This window comes from Anas acuta, chromosome 7, assembly GCF_963932015.1.
Source record: "Anas acuta chromosome 7, bAnaAcu1.1, whole genome shotgun sequence".
In the NCBI taxonomy this organism is placed as follows: Eukaryota; Metazoa; Chordata; class Aves; order Anseriformes; family Anatidae; genus Anas; species Anas acuta.
Genome location: NC_088985.1, coordinates 29,239,752 through 29,265,058, shown reverse-complemented (window position 1 = coordinate 29,265,058; position 25,307 = coordinate 29,239,752). Strand labels below are relative to the sequence as shown.

The window sequence follows — 25,307 nt, the reverse complement described above, 5'->3', positions numbered from 1 at the left end:
AGCAAAATGTTTGAGAACAAGAAAATTTGTTGGATCAGGTTGTGGTTGTTGTCCAACCCATAAAATATCAAGAAAATTCCTAGCTCTTTCAACCATCTGTTCCACTGTGTACTTGTAGGTGCAGCTTTAGGGAAAGCAATTAAAACATCTACTACAGCAAATATGAATATGGATGAGTTATTGTGAGAAGATAAACTGCAATGCTACAAGGTTTAGAAAGAAAAAAAAACAAAAAAAAGAAAGAAAGAAAAACAAACGTGTCAGATAGATCAAAATGCAGGAGGGGATGTCTTGTCAATGAGTTATTCCAGCACCTAGATTCATTGTGCCAGTGAGATTCGTGGTGCTCTGGGTACCTATTCCTACTTGGTGGCATGCATCCAGACCAAGCAAGGTCAAGAGAAGCCACACATGGCCTGCTGAGCAGTGAGCACATGCAATGAGCCTCTTGTGAACAAGACACAGATCCCAAATGTCAGGAATTAACCTCTAAAATGTCACCTCAAGGTTACATTTGAAAACCACTCCCTGCTTGTGGTCAATGTGCAAAGAGAGAAGGATGACCAGAACCAAAATATTATTATCCAGTGTGACATTTACCTACAGGTAATGCCCCCGCAACCGTCCTTGCAAGCTCTGCCTCCAACACATTTAACTGTACCCCTGGGATCTTTGACCCCACCTTCACAGATTCTGCCCTCAGGCTGGCACACTCACCCAGCAGGAGTGCTCCCTTAAACCCACCAGGAGTTTTATCAAAGCCAGAGGGAAAGGGACTACTAATTGTGAGCAAGGCTGTAAGTAGCTGGCCCCAGCTGCATGAACCTCTGTATATTTAGAGGTTACTTGGCTGTAATTTTTGCACTGACTTCAAAGGATTTTTACAGTGTTTGGATGTTGAATATAGACTTATTCAACATCCTTCTGGGTCTATATTTGCCTGTTTAAATGGAAACTACTAATCCTCTAGCACTATAAGGGGAAGACATACTCAGTGGACATACTCTGTACTTGAGACATAAATAATAAATGCAATTTAATCTGAAATTTGAGCAGACTTTCCATTAAGTAACAGATCACTGTTGGATGGTCATGGTTTTTTATATCTGGCGGAGGGCTGTATCTCAGATATGTAGACATCATGTAGAGATGGGATATTTTGTAAGAACATTAATAATGATGTTCCTACATTGCTCATGCTGTGGAAATGCTTCCTATTCATCTCATTATCTTCTGGTCCCACAATGGCAGCATGAGTGCAGAGAAATGAGTGAGAAGCCTTCTATGTCTTTGTGTGGTGGGTATAAAATGGTTGCAAACCAGAGGAATGCTTAAATACATTATCTCTTTGACATTTTGCACTACCCTTCTGGAAAGACCCCATATATTTAATATCAAAAGGGCAGAGACCACTTACCATGGGAGAAAAAGAGAATGACTGCTTTGTCCTGCTATCTGTATCCCAGGGAGCAGATCACAGCGGACCAAGATGGTTTCCCTTACACCTTGAAAGGGGCTGATGAGAACCGCAGAAGCACCTAGATAGAAGTCGGATTCGTTCATACATATCAGTCCCACAGAGCTGCTCTATATCTCTCTTCCCAGTCTCCTCCTCCAGGGTTAAAAAGATGGCACAGCAGAGTGTGCCAGAGAGAGGTTGTTCTGAGTTATTGCTGTGTGTCTTTCAGTGGTCATTGCTGTCTTCATAACCCACACTTCAATATAAATCACTTCTGTTTTCACATTTTCTCCTGGGCCAGTTCTGCATCCCAAGGACTATTCCCATGTGTAGCTGTTGAATTTGGGCCCCCGGCTCTTCTCTAATGACCTTTCATAACATTGGAAAAGGCTTCAGCACTTACTGAAAGCATCAAAGGCCCTATTCTCATCTTTCATGGAATCTAATAAGAATGGTGGGGCTGTATATTCACAAAGCTGGCACTGATTCTCTGTATGTCCTTGGGCAAGTCCTTTAAAAACTGCAGGAGAATGGGAATATGTGGGAGAATGGGAATAACAACAATGGCTTGCCAACCATGAAGGTTACAACACAGAATCATGTGAAAGACTTGCTAAAGCCCCAGACAGTTGATATGGCCAAAAATCTTGCAGGTAAGCAAGAGGTACACACATTGTTGGAGCGGAGAGCAATGTGCCCAGAGGTAGCATAGATATCACCCCAGCCTGTAGCCCCAAAATACAAATGATGGCAAGACTTCAGGCATGAACATCCCAAGTTTCAGTGATCTAATTTACATCAGTCAACAGCTTCTAGTACAGACTAACCTCTGGTATAGTCCCCTTCCCCCCGTGCTACTAACAGAACTATAAATATTTAATTCAAAATATAAGATACTAATAAGCATCTTAAATAAAAGAAGATTGTGATAGATTGGCAGACTGCCATGCTCATCTCCACTTTATACAGTACTTCCTTCTTGTCTTGGACTGCTAGATGACATCCATGCGATGGAATTAATTGGCTTCTTTCTTGCCCCATGCTATTTCTGGTTTAATTATCCTGCAGTTTGGCCAGCAGTGGATGATGTTCTTCCTGTTACCACTCTTCTACTCTTAATGTTCTCTGTTGGTGTGTTTTCTAAATTCAGTCTCATTTTCCTTTTATAAGTTCCGGACCAATATTTGTGACATTTTCCATGGAAAGGACCATTCAGAGCCCAATGCAACGTGAACTTTAATCAGAATCTATTGACTTCAACAGCTGGGAGATCAGGTTTTCACACCTGCCACATGCCCCAGCAATTGTAGGACAAAAATATGCATTTAAAAATTAAGTTGCACATGTGAGGAAGAAGAGATGACAAGACTGATTGGAAGAAATGAAACTGAGTTTCTATTTTTTCAGGAAACTACAGCCTGACCTCTAGTTACTGAAATATTTCCTCTGGCTTCATGTCTTTTCCCTTGCTAATATACATCAGGTATTAGATATACACAGTGAAGTACGTTCCTTTGTAATTACTTAATTACCAAAGTGCAAAAAAGTATGAAGGAGGTGAAGTGCATTTTAGAATTAGACAGTGGTCTTCTTGGTTAACTTTTATGCTTTTTTTCCCCTTATGTTGACTGACTTTCTCCATGATGGTATTTTAAAGTGTTAAAAACCGTCAATCTCTCAGAGTTCACTCCATAAACTTGTGACACCTGGTATCTGACTTTTTCTGTCCCATGACACCGTGCCTAGTTTACAAGTCCAGCCAATGCTTCTTATATGGACTGTCAGATCTGGTCAAGTCTGTGTCGGGAGCCAAGCATTAGTAAGGCCGGGGAACATTCTCCTAGATCAAGAGAATATTCCTGTGCTATGAGCCAGGCACTGCAGCCACACTTGAGCCCAGCCATGGACACATACTGCACTCGGCAGTGGTATTTATAGAATTGTTAGCAGTTGAAGAGATGTGAGGCACAGCCCTGTAATATTATTTCCTTTGCCTTCAAAAAGCACTTGTCTGAAGTGCCCGGAGACATCCTGTCTTAGGGGTTATTCCCAGTTAAGATAAACCAAGTGAAAATGTGCAACTACTGTCAAAAGAAGAATAATGTTAGTGCTTACAAAAGCTCCCCTTCAGATACAAACACCGCGCTGCTATGCATAACCTCTGTGTTTGATTTTTCCGTCATATTTTCTCACACTGGAGATGGTCCCAAAGCAAACCTCTGAACACAAGCACAGAACATGATTAAGAATCAAAGCCTAGAACAGCAGAACATATGTTTGGCTGCTTCTTGTATCTTTATAGAGGTCCAGCCAAATGTCTGAGTGCAAACACCCTTGAATATTTGTATGTTTTGCACAGTAGGCCAAAATATTCCTTCTTAATTCTATTAACCTCTTGCTGACTAAAATTTTGATGCAACTCTAGTAATTGTCATTGATTCTGTGGGGCAGAGAAGCCTGGTTTGACCCATATTCATGGCTAGTTCAGCCTTGTGTTCCTTCCCCAGATATCCCGATTGCTCCTTCAAATCAAGAAGACACCACTCTGCACAACTCAGTCCCTAAGACAGGCTCCCATAATGGCCAGTCCCTTAGACAAAACTCTGGGGATGCCGTAGGGTACAGACCCACCATGCTTACTTTAAGGCCCAGGTGTAGTGGTTTCTGTTGCATGCCAATGGCCCATGGTAAGGTCTGGTGTAAATTTTTCTCTCAATCAGCAGTTTTACCTCTAGCAGTTAGAAATTGGATAGCATATGAGAAAATTACCTTAGCAAGGAGGAAAGCTGATCTTCATGATGAAAGACATATGAACGTATCTCTCAAACATACAATGTACCCATACTCCTTCTGGCAGAAAAGTCAAATTTACCAGCAAATTCCACAGCCAGAGGTCTGACATCATTCAGGTACCAACAACAACCTGGACTTTTCCTCCATCCTTCTTATGTCCATGGGGGACTCTTCAAATTCAGCTGCAGGTTTCTGTCCTCCCAGTCTTTCAGCTTCCTTTGACACCACTCACCAGCCTATTGACATCCCGTACATGTCAAGACAAACTGTCAAACAAGTGATTTTTTGGCAATAAAAAAATAAATCAAGCTTCTGCACAGGTTGAGATATTCACTGTCTTTTTCTCCTTGAGAATGTTTCTGATAAACTCACTAAGTGAATTAATGAGGATCACACTTATATAGCATTCTTACACCATTTGTGCAAGACTAGGAACTACCTGAACTATTACAAATCATCTGCAATCTGTCCTGACTAGTACTCCATGGATATGATACAGGAGATATCTTACCATATTTTCCTTGCACACTCAAAATGGCAATGAAAAGATGAAACAAAAAATCTTGTTTAAAAGTTACTCCAGGAAATTTCAGCATGGAACATGTTAATCATGCTCATTAATCAGATCACAAATAAAATCAGCTCCCTTCCAAAGTGAGAACAGAAGAAAAATTAGGACAACATACATCTGTGAAAAAAGTTAGACTTTTTTTTATTCCAGGAGAACTCAACTAAAAGCTCCCTCAATTCAGGCACCTGGGTTTCGTTTCATAATAGCTTCTGTCCATTGTTCCTTATTATCAGAGCTGACTATGTTCAAGCTAAGGCAGATCTTGTTCCTAAATTTATGTCTCTGTGTGTGACCGCTACAATATGTGTTTTGTATGCTTTTTCCTGAAAGCCTAATATAGTGATACCTGTGACACGGCTTGGACTCCCCCTTTCATGTATATTACCAACTCGAACTGCAACCTGCTGGTAGATTTTTCTTAAACTCTAAAATGAGGGTCTAACCTTCTCTTCTTTTTCTTTTTCTTCTCTGTTACCTATAATCTTGATTTGACTCACACAAAAGTGACACAGTGGGAAATCCACTCAAGAAGACTTTGACAACTAACAATGGAAACCTACCTACACGAAAGTTGACTGGTGGCGTTTATAGTGAAAAAATGTATTCAAGTTTAAAGATGTCATCTGTGTTAACTGATCCGTGTTGGTTTTGTGTGTTTTTGTCAAAAGAAATGTGCTGCGGAGTCACCTCTGCTAGAGTAAAGAAAACTAGCCAGAACAACATCGCCGCTAAAAAAAGAAAGGTATAGTCTGAAGAAAAAACATCCCCCCAAAATATTTAAGTTTTGGATAAATATGATTTTTAGGTTGGACCAAATCCAAAAGACTTACAGGAAACAGGGAAACCTGAGCACTTTAAAATGCAACTAATGTACATAATTATTTATACTCATACTCTTTTGCCTTCTCTGACATAAAAAAATATTGTTATTGCATGCAGTACATAAGATGTACTAAGTGTGTCTTATAGATTAAAATAAAATAGGATCACTGTAGCTTTTGTCGTAGTATCTACTGATTGTTTTGGCTTCAGTTTTAGAGTCAAAGGTAAGGCAGTTTACACTGACTCCTTTTCCTCTGGAATGAAAGGAATCCAGGGCTTGCTGCAAACCAGCCTTCCTCCTCAGATGGGATGCCCAAGGGAGCGGCCCTGCTGCTGCTTGTCCATGCTGGAGGATGAAAAATTGGATATCAGACAGCAATCTGCACTTGCAGCCCAGAAAGTAAATTGTATCCTAGACCTGAGTGATATCCGCTCTGAGTGCTAATTTGTATTGACTTAAAAATTTAAAGAGGATAGGGAAAAGATAAAGATAATCTCCTAAAAGAAAAGAATTTCATGTGAAGCCACTTTGTTCAGTGGTTTTTCAGTAATCCAAATTCTTTGTCACTTCTCACAAAGGGAAGAAGTTTACAAAAGCAAGCCACTTGGCTGCTTGAGCAAAATTCATGCAGTGAACAGGGAAATAAGGCACATCGTTGGTGCAATGAGGAGAACCCCAGAGAATGCAGTGGGAAGCTAATACATTGGAACGGGTGACTGAAGAGGGAATGTCACCTCCTGCCGCTGTGACAACACTGTATCTGATGTGCAAGCTCTGAGCATGCTTATTATGGTGAGTAAGAACTGTGCAAGTCAGCACGCCTCATGACTGCGTCTTTTTTACAGCCATTTTAGAGCCAGGTAAACTGAGGGACTTCAATGCACATCACAGGCTGACAGGAATGTAATTTGGGCATCTTGCTTCACGTTTGCTTGTTTCAGCCATTGCCAAGCATTTTCTTGTATGCTGTTTTGTCCACAGTACGTCCTGCCCACGCAGACCCTCCTCCTCAGCCCACACAAGGGCTATGGCCTGGCCACAGCTCCTGTGTCACCTGCCCGATGCCTCCTGCAGCCTTGCTGCCAGAGAAGCCTCAGCATCCAGGAGATGAAAGCCACCTAAATTCTGCAACTGGAAACCCCCCAAAGTTCTGCACTTAAACAAAACAAAACAAAGCAAAAAAACACCTTTTAATTCTTCTTTTGACAGGATCTGTTCAAGTGCAGATGGGGGTTCTTGCGTCTCAGTCTGTCATCGGGCAGTCAGGGTAATTGACCCCGTGATACCTGCCCAGAGGAAGAGACAATGTTTGAAATTCCTGCTAGAAACAATTATGTACTTGACCTTAAAGAATGGGTCTCTCTGCTTTTATTTTTTTTAGTAGGGCATAAAAAAATATATATATAAAACAGAAAGGCTCACGACTCTTTGAAGGTCCTGTTTGTGCTGAAACAGGCTGTGAATTGGTAATTGGCCTCTAGAGCCCAGGGGATGGAGGCTGAGGCCGCATGAAGCACGTGGCACTGCTGTCATGCTCCCCCACTTCTTCTGCCCCATCTGTGGGGCCTCAGCTCTGTCCTGCTCTCAGCATCCTCCCGTCCTCGCCAGGCGTCCCTCAGCCTCAGCCCAGCTGGGCTCCCATCGCTCTGGTCTGGAGAAGAGGGCACACAGCAAAATGGTTCCTGTAGAGATGTCAGTCTGCAGGGAAAGCACTCACAGTGTAGCCTCACCATGAACACGGCTTCTTTCACAAAGGTGGAGTAGGCGCCTGGCACCATGAATAGCCCTAAACAGTTGCAAAAGAGCAAATGTGCAAACACGGAGCTGTCTGCTAGTCAGCACCATTAACTGCTTCCTGTTAAACTGGTAGCTGAAATGATGCAAAGTCTCCCTGTGCTTAACTTGCTGCAGGACACAGGCAGGGGGTGAGGACAAGAGGCCCTGCGTTCCCTGCCCTGCAGGGTCAGAGCTGACCACACGACAGCAGCTGCCCAACATAGGCCCAAAAACAGCTCAACTTCTGGGCATCGCTGCTGGGAGCTCCCTGCTCAGTGGGTAGAGTGGCTTAGGGCAATGCAGGGCCAGAGGAGGAGGACAAGCCTCGGAAAATGGGATGACATCCATGCTGGAAGTAATTTCCCTGCAGGACACACTTGTCACCTTTCGCGTGTTGCTCTGGAGGGCATTGCCTTTCACCCAGCTCTCCTGAAATGGAGGAGGAGGAGGAGGCCCGACAGCTGCCAAGGGAAGTCTGAAGCTTCTGGCTGAGAACCTGCTCAGGTTTTCTGGCTGGGACGCTGCTGCCACTGCCCTGGCTTGGAGGCAGGCAGCGGGGCAATCCCTGCACGCTGACACCCTGGGCAGGTGGGAAGTTTCCCTCCTCATCTACAGCAACATCACCGCAGCAGGAGCATGTGTGGCCCAGCCATTGCACTCATCCCTTCTGCTCTCGTAACCACATGCAGACCTCCATTAGATCTTCAGCAAGACCACGAGCATTTCACAGGCAGGTGAGAAGACACTGGCTGGTACTGGCAGCCTCCCCACAGCCTCTGTGGAAGGGAAAGCTCCCTGTGAGCCTGGCAGTAGTGCACAGCAGCACCCGTTTGGTCGTGCTACTCCTCCTGCCTCTCCCTGGGGGCACAACTGTGGCCCTGCACGGAGAGTGAGATTCAGCCCTGCTGCTCCCGAGAAGCTCAAACCATTAGAAGAAGAATTAATCCTCACCAATGTCTGTGCTTTAAAATCAAAACAGGAATAACAAAAAGACCAGTCAGGTTAATTACACTAGAGCAGGGAGGAATCTCTAAGATGTAAATACATTGCCATGAACATTAAAAGCAAACTCCTCTCTAAAGTGTTTTTCTTTCACAAGCAAGCAAGAAAACGCACTGGATAAAACAAACTTTGCTTATTTTAGTTTCGACTCAATTACCTGTTAATGGAAAAAATCTGGCACCACTAATAATGAGGCAGGAATGAGATCACTGTTCTGGAGGCCTGGCTTGTCAGGGAAGCTTGCAACAAGAAGTGCATTTATCTGCCTTTCTATAACCCTTTTCAAGCACTCTGTCAGGGAGCCCAAACTGAACAGCCAGTTTAGGAGGAACTTGGAACCCGCTCCAGGCCCCCTAGGCCCTCTGGGAAAAGGAAAATTATTGTTGGCAAGTCTGCCTGGCTCCAGAAGTTGATCCAGTGCCCCCCACTTGCCCATGCAGCAGCAGACAGAGCTAAGAATTTTGTTATAATTAAATAACAGAGTGCTGATTGGTTGCTGGAGGTGGTCTTGAAACTGGTGTTTAAGGCAGTGGAGAACAACGGTTACTATTCATAGAAAAAGCAGAGTCTTAAAATCCATCTGTTTCTTTCCAAATTTAGGCCAAAAAAATGCTCACTCACTGTCTTTAAAAATACCACCTGCTTAGCTATTTTGTATAATGTGCCATTATATAAGTTTGAAGGAGGAGCAGGCAGGGAGGCAGCGGGGGCTGGGAGAGGGGAACAGATTAAAAAGATATAGTTAGATCCAAAAATACCCCAGCAGCATATTCAAAAGGGAACACAAAATAAAGGAGCAAAGGAGAGGTTTTCTGAGGAAGATTAAAACTGGAGTGTTTACTAACGCCTGGGAACCAGCTACTACAAATGAGCTTGTTTGCAAGTAAGAAAACAATATTTTTTCTCTTCTTCTTCTTTTTTTTTTTTTTTAAAAAAAAAGAAAAAAAGAAAAAGCCATTTTGCTACATGGACACAACTCTGTTGTTACCATTACAGGGCCATGGAAACACCTCGAGCCCTTCTTACCCTGCAGACTTTTCCAGGGACATTGCAGCCTGCCCAGCCAGAACTCCAGCCAGGAAGGACCTCCTGAATGGCACCGTGCTTCTCGGGGAACACGTGTAAGCAATGAGTGTGAAGCAAGGATACGAGGAGCTGGTAACATCATTGCTTCTATTTTTCCAGAGCGGCTTTGCTCTGTGAGCAGTAACATTAGCAAGGCCTGGTGTCCTGCAGATGTGCCTCCTATCTCCCCATTGTCCTTCCCCTCCCCTCGCTTTCCCACTGCAATCTTACATAATATCGCATCTTCCAGCTGCAGTATTTCCAGTTTTCCCTATACCCTTAACTCTCTCCCGTGTCCCTTGTTCCCTCCAGCACCCCAACACTCTCCATGTCTCCTAATCTTCTTGGCCTGCCAGCTGGGCAGGAGAGCGCAGATGCTGGTCCAGAAGTAGACGTGTGATAATTAGCCATCTGGACGCTGCCAGAGAGAATGGATAACAGCTGAGCTCTCCCTGCCTGTTCTTCAGCAGTGGATCTGGAAAGCCTCTCTTCTCAGTGCCGGCAGAGATTTCCCTGGAACTCACAGGGACTTTATCATCTCCCAGAGTTTGACTGCTTCTGTCAAATCTAGTTCAAAATGCCAGAGGATTCAAGAGTTACCAGGCGAGGGTCAAACAGATGGACAGACAGCATGACTTCATGATCTCCACCACCTTAGAGGTCCAGGCTAGCACCTCCGATGAATTAAATGCAATTCCAACCTCAGAAAAAGCACAACTCCTCAAACATGGGTGCAAGCGATTAGTCGATATTTTAAATTGATCCCTGGAGAAAATCAGTTCAGTGGCTGGCAGAGTCCTGCCCTCTGAGAGTCATAAAATGGGCTGGTGACATTATTAACAATGACGGGCTGCTGGGATGGATTCAGTTGTAGCTGGTCTGCCTTAGAAGTCTCAAGATGTTTTCCAAGAACATCTAAAAATGAATGCCAAAATACCTGTCCACCCTTTTCATTATCCAGCAATTGCTACAATCGCTGGGCATGTTGGCATATTCAAGGCTCCGAGAGCTTTCTCCTTCCTACCACAGACCATGGAAGCTCTCAGCGTTTGTCGAGTTCTGAGTCTGCTCTTCAGCTGCAGCATCTCCCAACACAGCATCCAAAGTCTTTATGCAGACTCTTAGGTGGTAAAGCATCCCTAGGTGTATGCAGGACACAGCTGTCTGGTGCTGTCACGTGCATTCATTTTTGTTATTGTTATTGCTTGCTTTCGTGATTGTTGCAATGGCCCATGCAGCTATTTTACTGTGAATTCTCCTTACATCTTTTTTCCGCCTAATGAAATGAATAGGTCTCTGTAGATTGCTCTTTTTTTCCCTTTCCTTTTTTTTTTCTTTCTTTCTTTCCTTTAAGCAAAGCTTAAAACCATGTGGCACTGGTTTATTGAGTCAGCAATTGCTCAAACTTTTTAAAATTCCATGCACTAAGTGAAAAATGAGATTTACAAAGCTAATGGAAAATAAATGTCTCCCAAACATGAAATACATTGACTTGCTTCCTTGCCTTATCCCATAAAAACAGATGGAAGCAATAGCTCCAGTGAATTACCTACTGTATGCAGGGCCCCATGCTGTCCTGTGGCAGCTCGTGCAAGGACAGAGCGTGCCAGCTTGCCACTGAGCTGCTCTGGAGGCTGCTGGGGGTCTGGGGGCAGCGGGGTGATGGGGCCATGTCCCTGCAGCCAGCCCTGGCCCCACTCTGTCCCAGGAGCCCTAACCCAGCTTGGGTGCAGGGGAATTTGGAGGCAATTCTGGAGGCATACGGCCCTCGAGGGACACAGCCAAGGCACAACCTGCTGGAAACCCAACTGGTTCCTTTCCCAAGAACATGCACTTGTTTTCCACACACAAGGGCTTCCAGCGTGAGTTACCCACCGACCCATGAGCTCTGCTCAGTGCATCTTTTGACCAAGTGCCTCTCGCTGCACGTGCAGACGGAAAACCGATTTGTCCAGGAACGATGTTTTTGGTTTCTGCTTTCCAAAGGCTAGCTAATAAAGCAGTGAGCAAAGAACACACCGTTTTGCTGAACACATGAATCATACCTTGATGGTGTCTCCTTTGAATCCTGGTATTCAAAGATCTCCCTGGAGCGCTATGTTTTACGTTAGAAGAGAGCAGTTATCCCCAGCAGAGACGCAGCACATGTGTCTGGCTGATGGATGGCCATGTTCTAGGGAGAGTCAAAACGTTTAGGAGAAGAAAAAAAATATTCCCCAGAAACCTTAAGTACTGGGAGAGTAATTTGAGCATCGTGTTCAATTTCCTGGCTACCAAGAACAGCAAGATTTAGCATCGTCCTCATTTCCGAATGTACGAGGGCTTTCCAGCGACATCCTTTACCTCATGGCAGCCCCGTTGCCCCTGCACCGCGTGTGAGCCCTGAGCGGTGGGCAGGGGGGACCCTGGGACCTCCTGCAGGTTTATGTACATGCTGCTGGCTTTGGAGACTAGTCCTTAAAAATAATAATAATAAAGACTTGCTGGAATTTAAAGTACTCAGTATTCTGTTTAAGCATGAAGTACTTCACCTGGTACGTCCTTGCCCCTCCTGCTAGGTACAATCACTCTGTGTCCAGTTTTGGTTTCACCAGTGGAGCCAAAGCACCAGCATCCAAGTGGCTCCCCTCTCCTCTGCCTCGGGAAGAACCGACCGGCTTCCCTCTGCCCATCAGGAGCACCCAGCCACAGCACCCAGCCCCTGCAGCTGCTCTGGGGACAGAGGGTGAAGGGTCTCAGCACCGGGACATGGCCTGACACGGCCCCGCTCCCAGGTCCTTGCAGAAAATCACTTCACTGCTCTGATTTTCCCATATTGTGGAGTGCCTCCCTTTGCCCATATGAGGAGGGATACTTACCCTTCCCGCAGAGCTCATCAAGACCGGCTGAAGAAAAGCAACACTACAAGAGCAACACTCGAGCGCGGCGGCACAGCGTGCCTGTTGGCAGACTTTTGCATTCAGTTGCCCTTGAGTGCCATTGTAGAAATTACTACGGCTGAGATTTTCCATGACTGGGGGCCATGGTGACATCCACTTGTGAGAGATTCCTGGAAATCATGAAGCCAAAGTCCCCAGTCCAAAAAAAAAAAAAAGAAAGACAACAAAAACAACCAAGCAAACCAACCGTTTTATAACATACTCAGAGGCATGCGTGTTCACTCTCATTGTGCAGCATCTGTGGGCACTACTGCGTTTGGGGGATGCTGCGTGGTTTGGGGGTTGCTGGCTGTTCAGTGTTGAGAGCAATCTGTGCTGCAAGAGCTCATTGCATAAGAAAAAATAAATGCAGAAATGTGCTCAGATCTGTCCAGGAGGACAAATCCTCAAACCCTGAGACCAGCACAAGGACTCTGACTGGTCCGGGTTACCTAAGCTTTCCTGCCTGACCTTTGTAGTGCACCAGCCCTGCTGTGGGATCACCAGGCTTTCTTTAAAATACAAGTCCTCATCAGCCCTTGTCCCCTGTCCCCTAGTCAGGGTCACGGCAGGAGGACGTCACTTTAGCTCACATGCTCTTTGCCTTTTGCCAAATCGTGTGCAATTTGCTTGAAATAAAAGTCATTTTCAACTGCTGCTGCTCATGCGAAAGCTTACTGAGAGGGGAGAGGGCTCGTGCAGTGTGGATTTACGGGTGCCCGGCTGCAGCGAGGCAGCAGCAGGACAAGTTGAGAGAGGCAGAGCTGTTCGTGCAAGCGGAGCTGAGCTGCTGGGGAGTCACCACAGCTTTCGCAGCAGCTTTTCAAGGGAATTTTCCACTCGGGCTGTCAATTGTTTTGGCCCGAATAAAATGCAGTCAACGCATAAATGAGTTGACAAGTCGTTCTCTGCACATACTAAGTTGCTTTTATTAATCCAGAACTGCATGCTACAGATACTGTACAGCATGAACATTTATTCATTACAAAAAATGGCTTCCAAACCATTAAAAATGAAAATCGGAATAAGAGCATAAAACGGAACAGTAACATCACAACTGTTAGGAAACATTCAAAGTATTCACAAAAAATGTTATAGTTAGCATCTTAATAAACCAGAGAAAAATCTGAGACAGTTTTACAATCGCTTCATGTCAACTACAATGGCACTGAATGAACAGATGAACAATTTTTCAGCTTTATACAGCGTTTTTTGCAACATCAACATGCCTAGTTTTTTTTTTGTTTTAAGTTTGCTACCTACCTGTATGTAGTAAGTGTACATAAAAGTGGCAGTCTGATTTTCCTTTTATGAATAATCTAATATACAGAATTTGGCCCTTAAGGGTTTATACCTCTTCATTTTAAATGCTTTCCGGACAATCTGCTACCAAACACGTCTGTTATAGGTGACATTAAAACTACATACATATCTACCTATGTAACATCACAGCAAAACATGATGAACAAAAAAATTACAGCATTAAAAAAAATAATAAAAGTTGTCGGGAGAAAGTTAAAAGTCACTGAGAATTTTGGCACATAAAAATTTTGCACACAGCCTACAGTCCTAATGGCGCAGGGGATCCAGCTGCAGTTCTGAACGGGAGACACTTGGACCTTGCTATTTTTCAAACAGCGTTGCTAAAAATTCCCTTGCTAAATTTTCAAGTCTTTTCACGTGTAATGGCTTTTAAAGCAATTTTTTTTTACACTATTGATCCTTGAAAAATGCATCTGCAAATGTCCATTTGGTGGCAACTGTGTTTCATACAGAAAAAAAAAAAAAAAAACAAAAATCACGAAAGGAAATCAAAAAAACAAAATTCCCAGAAAAAATATATATATACACATTTATATATAAACTTAAAAACCTTGTACAAATGAGTTGTTATATATAAGATGCTTACACTAAGGGAAAAAAACTTTATACAATGTTTTGAGAAAAAAAAAAAAGAGGAAAAAAACATTTAAAAAGGGACAACATACAGATACAACAAGCAATTTCTAAAGCAATAAATACTACTGGTCCAATAGCGTTGTGATACTTTTAATTGTTGAGTAGCGTTCCCTCCCCCAAAAAGAACAACACCATGGAACAAGGTATATTAACACATTTTTTTTTAACCCTTTGTTTCTGTACATTTAAACAATAACAAGTAACATCACAATAAAGGTTGTTTCACACGAGGAAGAAAAAAAAAAGAAGTAGTAGCGGCACTGCATTCACTGTGCCCTTAAAGGTTTAAAAACCAGATGTAAAATGATTGGTTCGCAAGCTCGTATTTAATACAAATAATAAAGAACCAATGCCTCCGGCAAGGGCTGCTTCAAAATTGCTTCTTTTTTTTTTTTTTTTTTTTTAAATTTTTAAAATCAGTCTTTAAAACTAAGCTATTGGAACTACATAACAATTATGTATATATATATATTTTTTAAACGCTACAAAGACTTTAAACAGCTGTTGATAAAAATTTTGGCAGAATCATGAGGCTTTTCTCATCTACATATTTAAAAAGGAGAAATTGAAATAAGAATGGGTCAAATATTGACCAATGAACTCGATAAAACATCAACTAATGTAGCCACGTGGCACGAACTGGAAATGAAACCGAGAAACGACGACGAACGGCGGAGACGACGACGAGGAGGAGAAGGAAAGCAAAAAAAAAAAAAAAAAGAGAAAAAAATGGAAAGAAAAAAAAAAAAAAAAGAATTCCCAACAGAATCCAACCCCCCCGAAGGAAACCGAAAGGGCGACAGAGGCTAAAGCTATTCTAAGGACTTGGTTACGAGGGAGAGCGGCTGGGGCTGCGGCCCTGGCAGCGAGCTGTGGGGGTGCAGGGAGGAGGTGGAGGGCTGCGCGAGGGGGGCGGCCGGCGGGAGGGCGGCCGGCGCGTGGTCCAGGGCCCCGTTGGGGCAGCTGGCGGCAGGCAGGGCGCCGGGCTTGCTCGCAGCGCTCTCGGCGAGGACGAGCGAGGATGGCGGCGGCATCATGACCAGGTGCGCCAGCGGGTCGGGCTTCAAGGAGAGCGAGAGGGGTTGCGTTTGTTCAGTCTGTGGTTTCGAGTCTCTGGAGGGGGAGGCGAGCATGGCGGGGGAGGACGGAGGAGAGTCTAGTAAGCTTCCATCTGAAGAGGGTGGGCTGACGCAGCTGCCTTCACCTTGTATGTAGCGAACGCACTTTTTTTTTCTCCTAGAAACAGGGAGAGAGCGCTCTGTGAGTGAAGGGCAGGGATGCAGACGGAGACAGTTTGCTAGAGCAAAGAGCCACCAGGCAGCTCGCGGGGCTCTGAGCGCCTGCGCCCCAGCCCTACGTGCCGTCCTGGGGGGCTGCCGGGGCGTCCTTGGCACCCCATCCGCTCGGGGACCCCCTGGGCTAACCATCTGCTGAGGGATCGCCCAGTGCCTCTTCGTCCCCCTCCTCTGCAGGCCGCCTCCTTTCCCTACTTATTTACTTTCAGGCTAATAAAATCGGGTACGGGGTTTCTGAGCCCACTGTGCTGATCTATAGACTCTACTTTCCTCACGAAAAAAATAAAATAATAATATTTATGTATATATCCTTAGAAAATAAGAATTCTGGGTGTGTTGATCGTCCCCCAGCGCTGTCCACCTCAGCGGGGCTATCTCTACACCTGCGTCACCTGGCGTCTCTTACGGTGCTCTGCCCCGGGAGGCAAGGCCGGCTGCAAACTACTGCTCATTGCTTTCTCCTCTGTTAGGAACCACACCAAATCCAGAAACGTCAGAGTCAGACAGGAGGAGTATATAATAGAGAGAACGAGAGAGGGGAAATAAAAACAAAACGAACAAACAAAACGAACAGAAGAGGAAAGAAAAAAACAAAAACAAAAACAAAACAGAAAAAGAACAGGATAAATAGAGTATGATCCAAAATAACAAGAATAACTGGTTGTATGGCCTGCAGGTTGTGGCTTTAAATTGACTCAGTTTTACTTTTTGTTTCAAGGGAGAGTGGTAGATTTGGGAAGCTGCTTGTCTGCGTTTTGGGGAATTTTCCTCTGAGAGGCCATCCATGGAGCTTCAGAGTGGGATCCAATTTCAGTAGGTGAAGAGCACGACGACAGGCACAAGGATGAGGAGCAACATGGCACTTATTTCATACCGGGAAATACGAGCCTCATAAGAGCCGTTCATCTTCAAATAAATGAGTAAGTGACCCGACAGAGATCTTTTCTCCTCCCTCTGTCCACTTAACAATGTAAAGGAGCAATGAAAACAGATGACAGTTTCACACCATCTCTCTTGCCAAGTGTATGCAAGACAATTCTAGCAGCAGGACAGAAATAATGAGGCAAACAACCACAGCATCTGGCAAAACGACGTTCAGTGGCCACCTTGACCCTCCTAATGACAGCTCTCCAGCCCTCCTACTCACAAGCATGCTTGCCATGGGAAGTGCTGACCACTGCCACACAGCCCCGGGTCCTTGACCACGTCTGGCTAAAGCAGCTCTGCCGCAGAAACTCTGGACACTCGGCCAGGCTGCACAAACCCGCTGATGCGAGGGAATATGTTGCTCTCCCCGTCGGGGATGCCTCATGTTAGCTCAGCCACTCCATCAGGAGAAGCGCCCGAGTGTGGCGCAGAAGCTGAACATTGCTGGGTGAAATTCCCCACTCGTTCAGGTGCCCTAACTCCGTCTCTGGTAGCCAACTTGCTCCCCTCTGGATGGGGACTGCATTTGACTTGGATGAATCCAAGGTCCTCTGTCTAGGCAGTAGGGCTAGATGTTTCTAGACTGCAGGGGAAATCTAACCAGCTGGAGCCTGGGATATCTCATCTCCCATGGTCAGGAAGGGAAGAGCTCCCCCAGCACCCCATCTCTCCACCTACTGCAGTGGGGATCAGTGCTGTGACATCCCTTCCTCCAGTGAATCGGGGAACAGCCTGGGGCTCTGCTCCACGCTCCCCATGGCAAGGTAAGGGGTTAGGGCTATTAGAGTTATAACCACGTTAGCCTGCAGATCAATACATGCTAAAAAACTAAAGACATCCATGCAACTTAAATGTTAAAAAGAAAGAAAGGAAGAAAGATAGAAGACAGCAAGTGAAGGCTGTAAACCATGCTTTATTAGAGCAACGTTAAAAGACAGAAGAAAAAAAATTAACTTGGTGGGCTCAAAACAGAACCTGTTAATTCTTCTACCATCAACAAACAGCGCGGGAAGCCTCTGGCACTTGGCTAAGGACAGTTCTGCTGCTCCTTGCCTCTGCCTCACCACTTCCTAGCCTCAACTGTGCAATGCTGCCAGACCCCAAATTCATGGTGGGACTTTCTGTACAGCTGCCAGTGGCAAAGCTGAGCACTGGTGTTCTCAAATTTCTCTGATAACACCTGTGGGGAAAGGTGGGTTTTCACAATTTGGAGACTGCAGGGCTTGTCATCTCCCCCTTCTCCCCCTAATTAAAATAATTTGCAAGCAGAGACCCAAACTCTGCCCACCTCATTGACGGTGGTCCAGAAGTTATTCAGCTGGGTTGCTCTGCACCTACAAGGCAGTTAATTATTTCACTGGAGGCAATTTGAATCTGGTATGCCAAAAATTAAGAATGATTTTGCTAATACTGTTTTAAGTTCTGTGGCCTGAAAGAAGGGGTTTCCCATGGCAAAGCAGACTTAAATCAGGTTACCACAGAGCTGTCTTTCTGAGTTTGCAGAGTTAACAACTCTTTTAGAGCTAAAAACACTGGTTTGTTACCTTAAATAATTTTCCTTTGACTAGGATTAAGGTAGCAGAATGTTTCCTCTGTTTCTTTTTTTTTTTTTTTTTTTTTTTTTTTTATGTTAAACTCTTAAATAGTGGCCACTTTTGGTCTGAAAAGCCATTTACTTAAATCTTGATGGTTCCAGAGAGGACACTTCTCCATCCCCAGCCTGTGCCATTCCCACCATGTGGTCATGCATGGGACAGGGTTAGGTGCGCCAGAATAAATAGATGGGTAAAACCCCAAAATCTGCAAGCCAAATTTTACCAGAAGCAAATGGCTTCAGGCAACCCTGGTGAAAGGGGTAAGTCACCATTTGGGGAACATTTTGTGCCTCAGTTTCGCTATCTTTAAAGCAGAAACAAAAGTGCTACCTATCCCCTCTTAGAAGCACATGGGGAGGATTATTCACTTGAGTGCCACTCTGAAAGTGTCACCCACTGTATCGGTATGGCACACACCTACAGAGCTGATCCAGCTCATGCTGCTGTTGCAGCTAGCCCCAGGACAGCATCAGAAAAGCCAATAATGCTGCAATTGCCATGAGTGAAAGCCACAGATGACGACAAGGGTTTATTTGTGTGCTGTGGGCAAAGATGTCTCAGTTTCTGTTGTACTAGCAAACTGCACATCTTTTGCACCTTCCTAGGATGCGCTACAAAAACTACCATGCTATCAAATGCAATGTTTTAATGGTTAGGACCACAGCTAGGAAAGAAATGCTCTAAAATCTACCCAGTAACAAAATGCCTCCATGCATTAAAACAACAAGAAAACAAAACAAACCAAAAAAAGCTATATTGGTAGGCCTCCAGTTGTCAACTACACCGCTGAAAGGTGCTGCACTGCTCTTAACTAATTCTGAAATAGATCTAAAGGAGTGGTCTCTATTGCGCAGCAAAGATTTCTGATCAAAACCTGGCATAAGTTAAGAGAGGGTTTATGCTTGGTGAGTAACCTAAGTGCTGCACAGACTGCAGGAAAAGTCCCCTTGCTGATAAAATGTAGTTTTAAAAGCCTGACGTTTCCTTAAACTGCTAGGGAAAGATAAAGCAACACAAACAAGATGTGCCCCCATTCTAGTGCTTGGCATACTGAGCCTACCACGCTTCAGATATTGTATCTCTAGACTACACAAATATCTGTTGAGAGCATGTAGTAAATTAACCACAGAATAAAGCCCAATTAAACACTGCATTGGCGTTTAAGCCTTCAGTCAGCATAAGTCTCCTGACACAGGGAAAGTGCTTACTCAGCTTTTCTGGTCTGAACTCTTCTTCCTTCCTTTCCTTAAGCTTTAAGAAACCACAACTTTCAAAACCCATTTAACATATATACTGGTATCTAACACCTCAACCCCGACACCCAGTACTAGCATTACTCAAATGGGACGTTTTTGGTGCCTTATCTTGTATTTTGACATACAGTACCACCCCTGGTTCATGTTTTCCTCGACACTAAGCACAAACAAGACTGCGTGCATACACAAAATATGATGAACATCTGATCTACATTCTAAATGAGATGAAGCACATGGGACTGGCATGAGTAAGAGGGGAAAATGTGGGAGAGGAATCACTACACATAGAGTGTGGTTTGGGTTGAAATACCTACCATCATAATATTCCAAATTCAAAGACTGCTTGTATCAGAACAAAGAAACAACAAATTTAACCAAATGCGATCATATAAGGAAAAAGGAATGAGAAAAGAACTACTCGGTATCCCTCCACCAAGAAAGAAGCATGTACTGAGTTATACATGAAATTAAACTCCAGTAGAACATGGGCTGTCGAAATTTGGGCTCTCTGATGTCTTTCACCTCCTTTTAATGCTGGAAACTGTCCTACTAAAGTTGGAATTAGTTTTTTCTAGAGCTCAAGAGTTTACAGCTCACATGCTGGGATAAAATTTAGAAAAAAAAATAATTTCAGGGAGAAAAAAATAAAGACATCAGATCATTTAAAAAAGTGTTATCTATATAAGCCTTACCAAGGCATATAAACCCATAGGTAGGGATTTAATTTTGCAAATAACACCAAAAAAGTGTTACAATATAAGCTGTAAACACTGGCTTTTATATCTATAATCATTTGAAAAATACTAGTGCTGCAGATCCCAGAACAGCCTTTGGAGGCAGTGGACATAGACCCAAACAAAAGACAAAATATAGATGTCCAGCTAAATCTTTTTTGCTGACAATCTGGAGGGAAAAAAAAAAAAAACAACGACAAAACCAACTGCCAGCTAAAAGCACTTCAAGTTTTCTTGTTCCCAGTTCTACCACCAGGGAGAGGTTATTGGTAAAGAAAGAGAGAAAATGGCATTAAATTAGCAAGAAATTCCAAGGATCAAAGATTATTAGCAATTGATGCTGTGGGAGAGAGAAAGGTGGGGAGTGGGGAAAAAAGATTAAAAAAATAAAATCACACAAATGCACTAAGAGGACAGATTGCTTTTATTTCCCCAAAGGCCTAATGGGTAGTATTATACCTGCATGGTTTGCACCATAAACTCTGTCGGTCAAGCCCGAACAATGCCCGACACTTCTTTGGAGTATTTGCATCTGTTAGCATAAGGTAAACACAAAAAATACAACACAATGGTGGATAGAGCTCATTTGGACTGTGTAATCTTAGCTACAGCTACGTTTAGGTTTTAATCACCTCCGTTTTATTTGGTAATCTCCCCTCATACCAAGGGCACGAATAAACAGGACTTTGACAATGAGCCAAAACAAAACCAAAAATCTCCGACACCGCTGTGCGTGTGTCCGGTGTCGGCACCGCACTCGGTGCCACGCTACCGAGGGCTTTGGGGGCGCCTCACGAAAATGTGACTTTCCTGGATTGGAGGCCGGGAGGGCAGGGCTGTGTTTGAGCCAGGGATCAGAGAGGCTTAAGGCTGATGCTGTTTTACAGTGGGTTTTTGGCTAGCAGCAGCAAAGAGGAAGGAAAAAAAAAAAAAAGAAAAACCAACGAAAAAAAATAAGCAAAACCTTTTCAGAGAGACGATAACTCATGGCAGTGTCCCACTCCCTTGTGTCTTCTAGATCACAACACAGAGCTACAAAGCAACAAGGCAGGAAAAAAAGGGGAAAGTACCAAATAAACCAGCTGCAAATCAGCCATAGCGAGTCTGGGAAAACTATACACACCTGCAGGGGCCGCACCAGTTATTCTGTTGATCAAGGCCAAAGCGCGCTCGGCATTTCTTAGGAGCGCTCAGGTCTGAATGAGTTCAAGAAAAGCGAGCAGAAAAGGGGGAGAGGAAAAAGAAAGGGGAGAGGGGGAGAGAGAGAGAGAGAAAGAGAGAGAAAAGGGGAGAAAAAAGAGAAAGATAAAAATAAGGAAAAAATAAAAATAAAAAAGGGAATAAAAATCAATGTCCTCGTTATTAATTGCAAAATATTGACTTTTGATTTAAAAGTTAAAAAAGTGATAATCACATTTTTATTCAACTCTTGAAATTAGCTGTTGCAATTAAAGCTGCAGTATCCCTTTATAAAGGACTGTTTCTTTCCCTTTTAAAAGAGCAGGTAGAGGAAAGTCATTGTGGCTGGTCTAACAGGATGTTTCAGGCGAGATTTATTTGGGTTGTTTTTTTTTTTATTCTCTTTTTTGAGAGGGGAAAAAAGGAAGAAAAGAAGCTGAGTATGGAAGTTAGATCCTGAACATGCTTTTTTCTTCAACTCAGATACAAAATAAAAATAAATAAAAAAAGAGAAAAAAAAGAAAAAAAAAAGGAAATTATATCTCCTGGGATAATGCAGCTTTTGGAATAACATTCAATTTATTTCTTTCTATTAATTTGTATTTAAAAGAATGGATAAGAATAAGCAGATTGCGAAATGAGCATGTTAGTATCAGCCAGAAAATAAAACGTAAAGCATGGCAAGGTGCTGAGTTAGTAGAGCTAGTGAATTGCAATGAATAGGCTTGAGCAGAAAGGCAAAAAAAAAAAATCAAAACTAAAATAATAATAAAAAAAATGCGTACGCATGCTAATGTGAGAAGACTTAGTGGGAGCCATGAAAAATGCCATTAGATTAAGGAGGTTCATTACTGACTTGCTTCCATTCTTTATCAGTCTCTTTAAAGAAATACTGCATATTCAATTTGCACAGTTAGTACAACTCTTGCGTTATTTTACTGTATTACGTTTTAATAGCAATTGTTACAAAAAGATGAAAACAAAATTAAAAAAATACTATCAAACATATAATAAAGATAAATAGATAATAAATATAAAAACGTGTGGATGGTATTTTTTTCTTAATGTCATAAGTGTTTAATGTTAAAGTCTATAATGGCAGGAAAAAAAAATTAAAAAGCAGTTTATAAACTATTTTAAATGACTCAAAATGACGTTAGCACCTGTAATCGGAGGAAGTGAAAGGCAAGGATTTAGGAAACATTCGCTGTGTTCTGAAAAAAAAGAACAAATTATACAAAGGCTTCAAAAAAATTAAGTCAGGGCTTCTTCAAAATTGACTATGAGATTGCCTATGCAGTATTTCTAATTTCCTATATAGAATGGCAAACCTCCTTAATTTAAAATGGGTGCGATTTACCACTGTAAGGCATGCATCAGAACATACAGGTACAGCCCAAATTAATACCAAACACATACATACGTACGTACACGCACACACATATGCGCAAAATAAGCAGACAACTTTATCAACAACAGCATAGGCATTACCACTATGGATCTGCAGTTAAAGGCTGGGTAATTACTAGGAATAAATTTGGCTAACGTCACAAGAGGCTCTTACATGCAATGGCTTGGTTACTAGTTTTAGAAGGGCAGTAATGTGTAAATAACTAGAGTGCATTAAAAAAAAGGCTGCCTGCTATAGGGACCGGCTCCCCGTGAGGCCAGGAGACTCGAGCCCACCTCCCCCGAACCTAGGAGCGTCATACCGGGACTGCCACACTTCCACTAAGCGAGATATTTAGACTTATTTTTACTTACCGTTGGTCTCTCCTGGTTGCTTATCCCTTTTCCTCTTCTTCTTCTTGCCCTGCATGACACACACACAAAGGAGAAGGATTAAAACCAAGCCGAGACAAAGCCACATATCCTGCGAGGCGGCACAGAGCGATAGGGATGGGGCCGGAGGACACCAGGAGCTGAGCCCACTCCCCCCATCCTAGCGGGGCCAAGGGGTCCCAAGGGGATGCTTGTGCCATGGGGACGGCTCTGCCTGCCCCCCACTCCATACCAACACCCACCCCAAAGCCACGAGCAGCTGGAGGGGGTGCTGGCAGGCTTGCAAGATGCTCCTTTTGAGATGAGATTGTAATGACGGCACGCATTTGACACACACAATCCTGCACCTGGAAGTTTCACAAGTTACTTGCGGCCCCGTATGTGTGAGGCGGGGTGGGGAAGAAATGGGAACAGAGGAGACTGAAAGATGGGGGATGCATGGGTGAGGTGAGAGTGAGCCCTCGGAGTGCCCTGGCACCCAGTGTTGACTGTTAAAGCAGACAAGGGAGCTGTGATAATGAGCAACACCTAACCTGCAGGTCTGTAAGTGCACTCACAGCCTAGGGAACAAGGCCAAGAAAAGGAAAAAACACAGATATAACCAAGACCCTTTCCACATTTTGCTTGAGCGCAAAGAAAACAAGCAGTATTTTGCTAAACTGTGTCTATTTTCCAAATACTGCCCAAGGAGATGATGTGATTTGTCACAGCCTCTAACTGGAGGGAGGAAGGGAACAGACGAGGTCGGGTAAGCAGGAGCTGGTCGCTCCTCAGTTTGGAGAGGACACAACCAGGAGCTCCAGCCTGAGTTCTAGGGAAACCCAACAACCGTCTTCTAAGAGGAGTTATAAAGTGATAAGCATGGCTCAAAAGAGAAGTTGTTTTCTAAGAAAATTCTTCTAACACTGAACTACAGAGTCTGCAGAGTACAAAAAGGCCAGTGCAAGATGATAGAGTCATTTTGTTTTTATAGCTCGCCAGCTACTAAAAGCAACAACTTTGGGGCCAGCAATGTTGACTGTGAGCAGCGTGGGGATTCCTGCTTTTGAAGATGTGGTGGTAGGAGAAGTTGGTGAACAGACACCAGACCAGCAGTCCCTTGTGGGCAAGAGGGAACAAACACGTCTTGGAAGAAGGAATCTCAGAGCACTTTTGAAGGGCTGGACGTATCTGTGGGGAAGCCAAAGGGTTCTCCCACATAGCGAACTTCTCAGTAGGTTGGTCTGGCTCCCAACTACAGGGTTAAGATCGGCTTCAGCTTGGCACATCCACTGTAACATTTGGCTCGCTCTGATACATATCAGTAAGAAATTCCCTCAGTGTGAATGCTGGATTCTGATCTGTTGTTGTCTTGTTTCTCCTCCCCAAAAGCCAGCTGTCTGGCGTGGGGCTTCTGTACTCGCTCCCCCTTGCTTGTAAACTGCCCCCCTGCTGTCCAGGCTGTGATAAGTACAGCCCTGTCTGAGAAAGCCTTCTTGTGATGGAAAAAGCAGTGTGCACTGTTGATTTTAAATGTCTTTCAAGCAACATGCACATAATCCTGCAGCCTGAATGCTGCTGAAAAAACATTTTGGACACGTCTGAGGCCATTTGGGGAGATATTGAAAGCTCTGGGTTAATTGCTACAGCACCCATTAGTCGAACAAGACAGGAAGACAAGACAGACAAGCACTGCTCCTAAAAATCCTGAGAATAAAATAGGGGAAAACATGGATCCTGAAGTCCATACAACACACAGAAATACAAGGGGCTCGGGCTCTGCTCCATCTACATTAATCTAAATTGACAGTAATTCTGTGAAAGTCAGTGAATTTTTCCAGCTTTACAATGTAACTGAAACCAGACAATTGCCTAAGGATTGTAAGCCTGATTTCTATTTAATCTCAAGGAGGCCACTTGCATAATTAACAGACTGCATCTTGTGGCCATCTTGATTCATTTCTCAGTGCATTTGAGGATTGAAGGGCCGGTCTAACTTGAGACCTCATCACTTTTTCACTTGATGGCCAGCCAGGACACAGGTCAGGAGCCATCAGCCCTTTACAGACTTCTTCAAGCCAGGTATTTACATACTATAACCCCTTCAGGGAGCAATCTATTAAAAATGACTGATATACGGGAATGTCAGCCAGGAACCAGGAATTTTTGGTTCCTCTTCAACACACGCTTTCCT

The 25,307-nt window shown here is 43.8% G+C and overlaps 1 protein-coding gene and 1 long non-coding RNA gene across 34 annotated transcripts in view; one reads left to right on the top strand and one right to left on the bottom strand.

Annotated features, from left to right (window-relative positions):
• The first annotated feature begins 8,659 nt into the window (after window positions 1-8,659).
• Window positions 8,660-11,894, top strand: LOC137859423 (uncharacterized). Its single transcript, XR_011098268.1, has 3 exons — window positions 8,660-9,307; window positions 9,421-9,545; window positions 9,802-11,894. It is a non-coding gene; the product is annotated as an uncharacterized lncRNA (long non-coding RNA).
• A 1,417-nt stretch (window positions 11,895-13,311) lies between these two features.
• Window positions 13,312-25,307, bottom strand: part of TCF7L2 (transcription factor 7 like 2) — a 177,561-nt gene continuing 165,565 nt past the window's right edge. For 13 of the 33 annotated variants that reach the window (XM_068688576.1, XM_068688587.1, XM_068688574.1 and 10 more), the window contains 4 exons: window positions 23,117-23,165; window positions 22,516-22,566; window positions 21,297-21,369; window positions 13,312-15,602 (listed from right to left, as the gene is read on the bottom strand). In XM_068688576.1, coding sequence (XP_068544677.1) covers window positions 15,179-15,602; window positions 21,297-21,369; window positions 22,516-22,566; window positions 23,117-23,165 — 597 coding nt within the window. In that variant the 3' untranslated portion in view covers window positions 13,312-15,178. Of the gene's footprint in view, window positions 15,603-19,753; window positions 19,779-20,631; window positions 20,706-21,292; window positions 21,370-22,515; window positions 22,567-23,116; window positions 23,166-25,307 lie in introns of those variants that run through there. The other 20 variants (XM_068688603.1, XM_068688606.1, XM_068688607.1 and 17 more) reach the window with 10 other exon arrangements.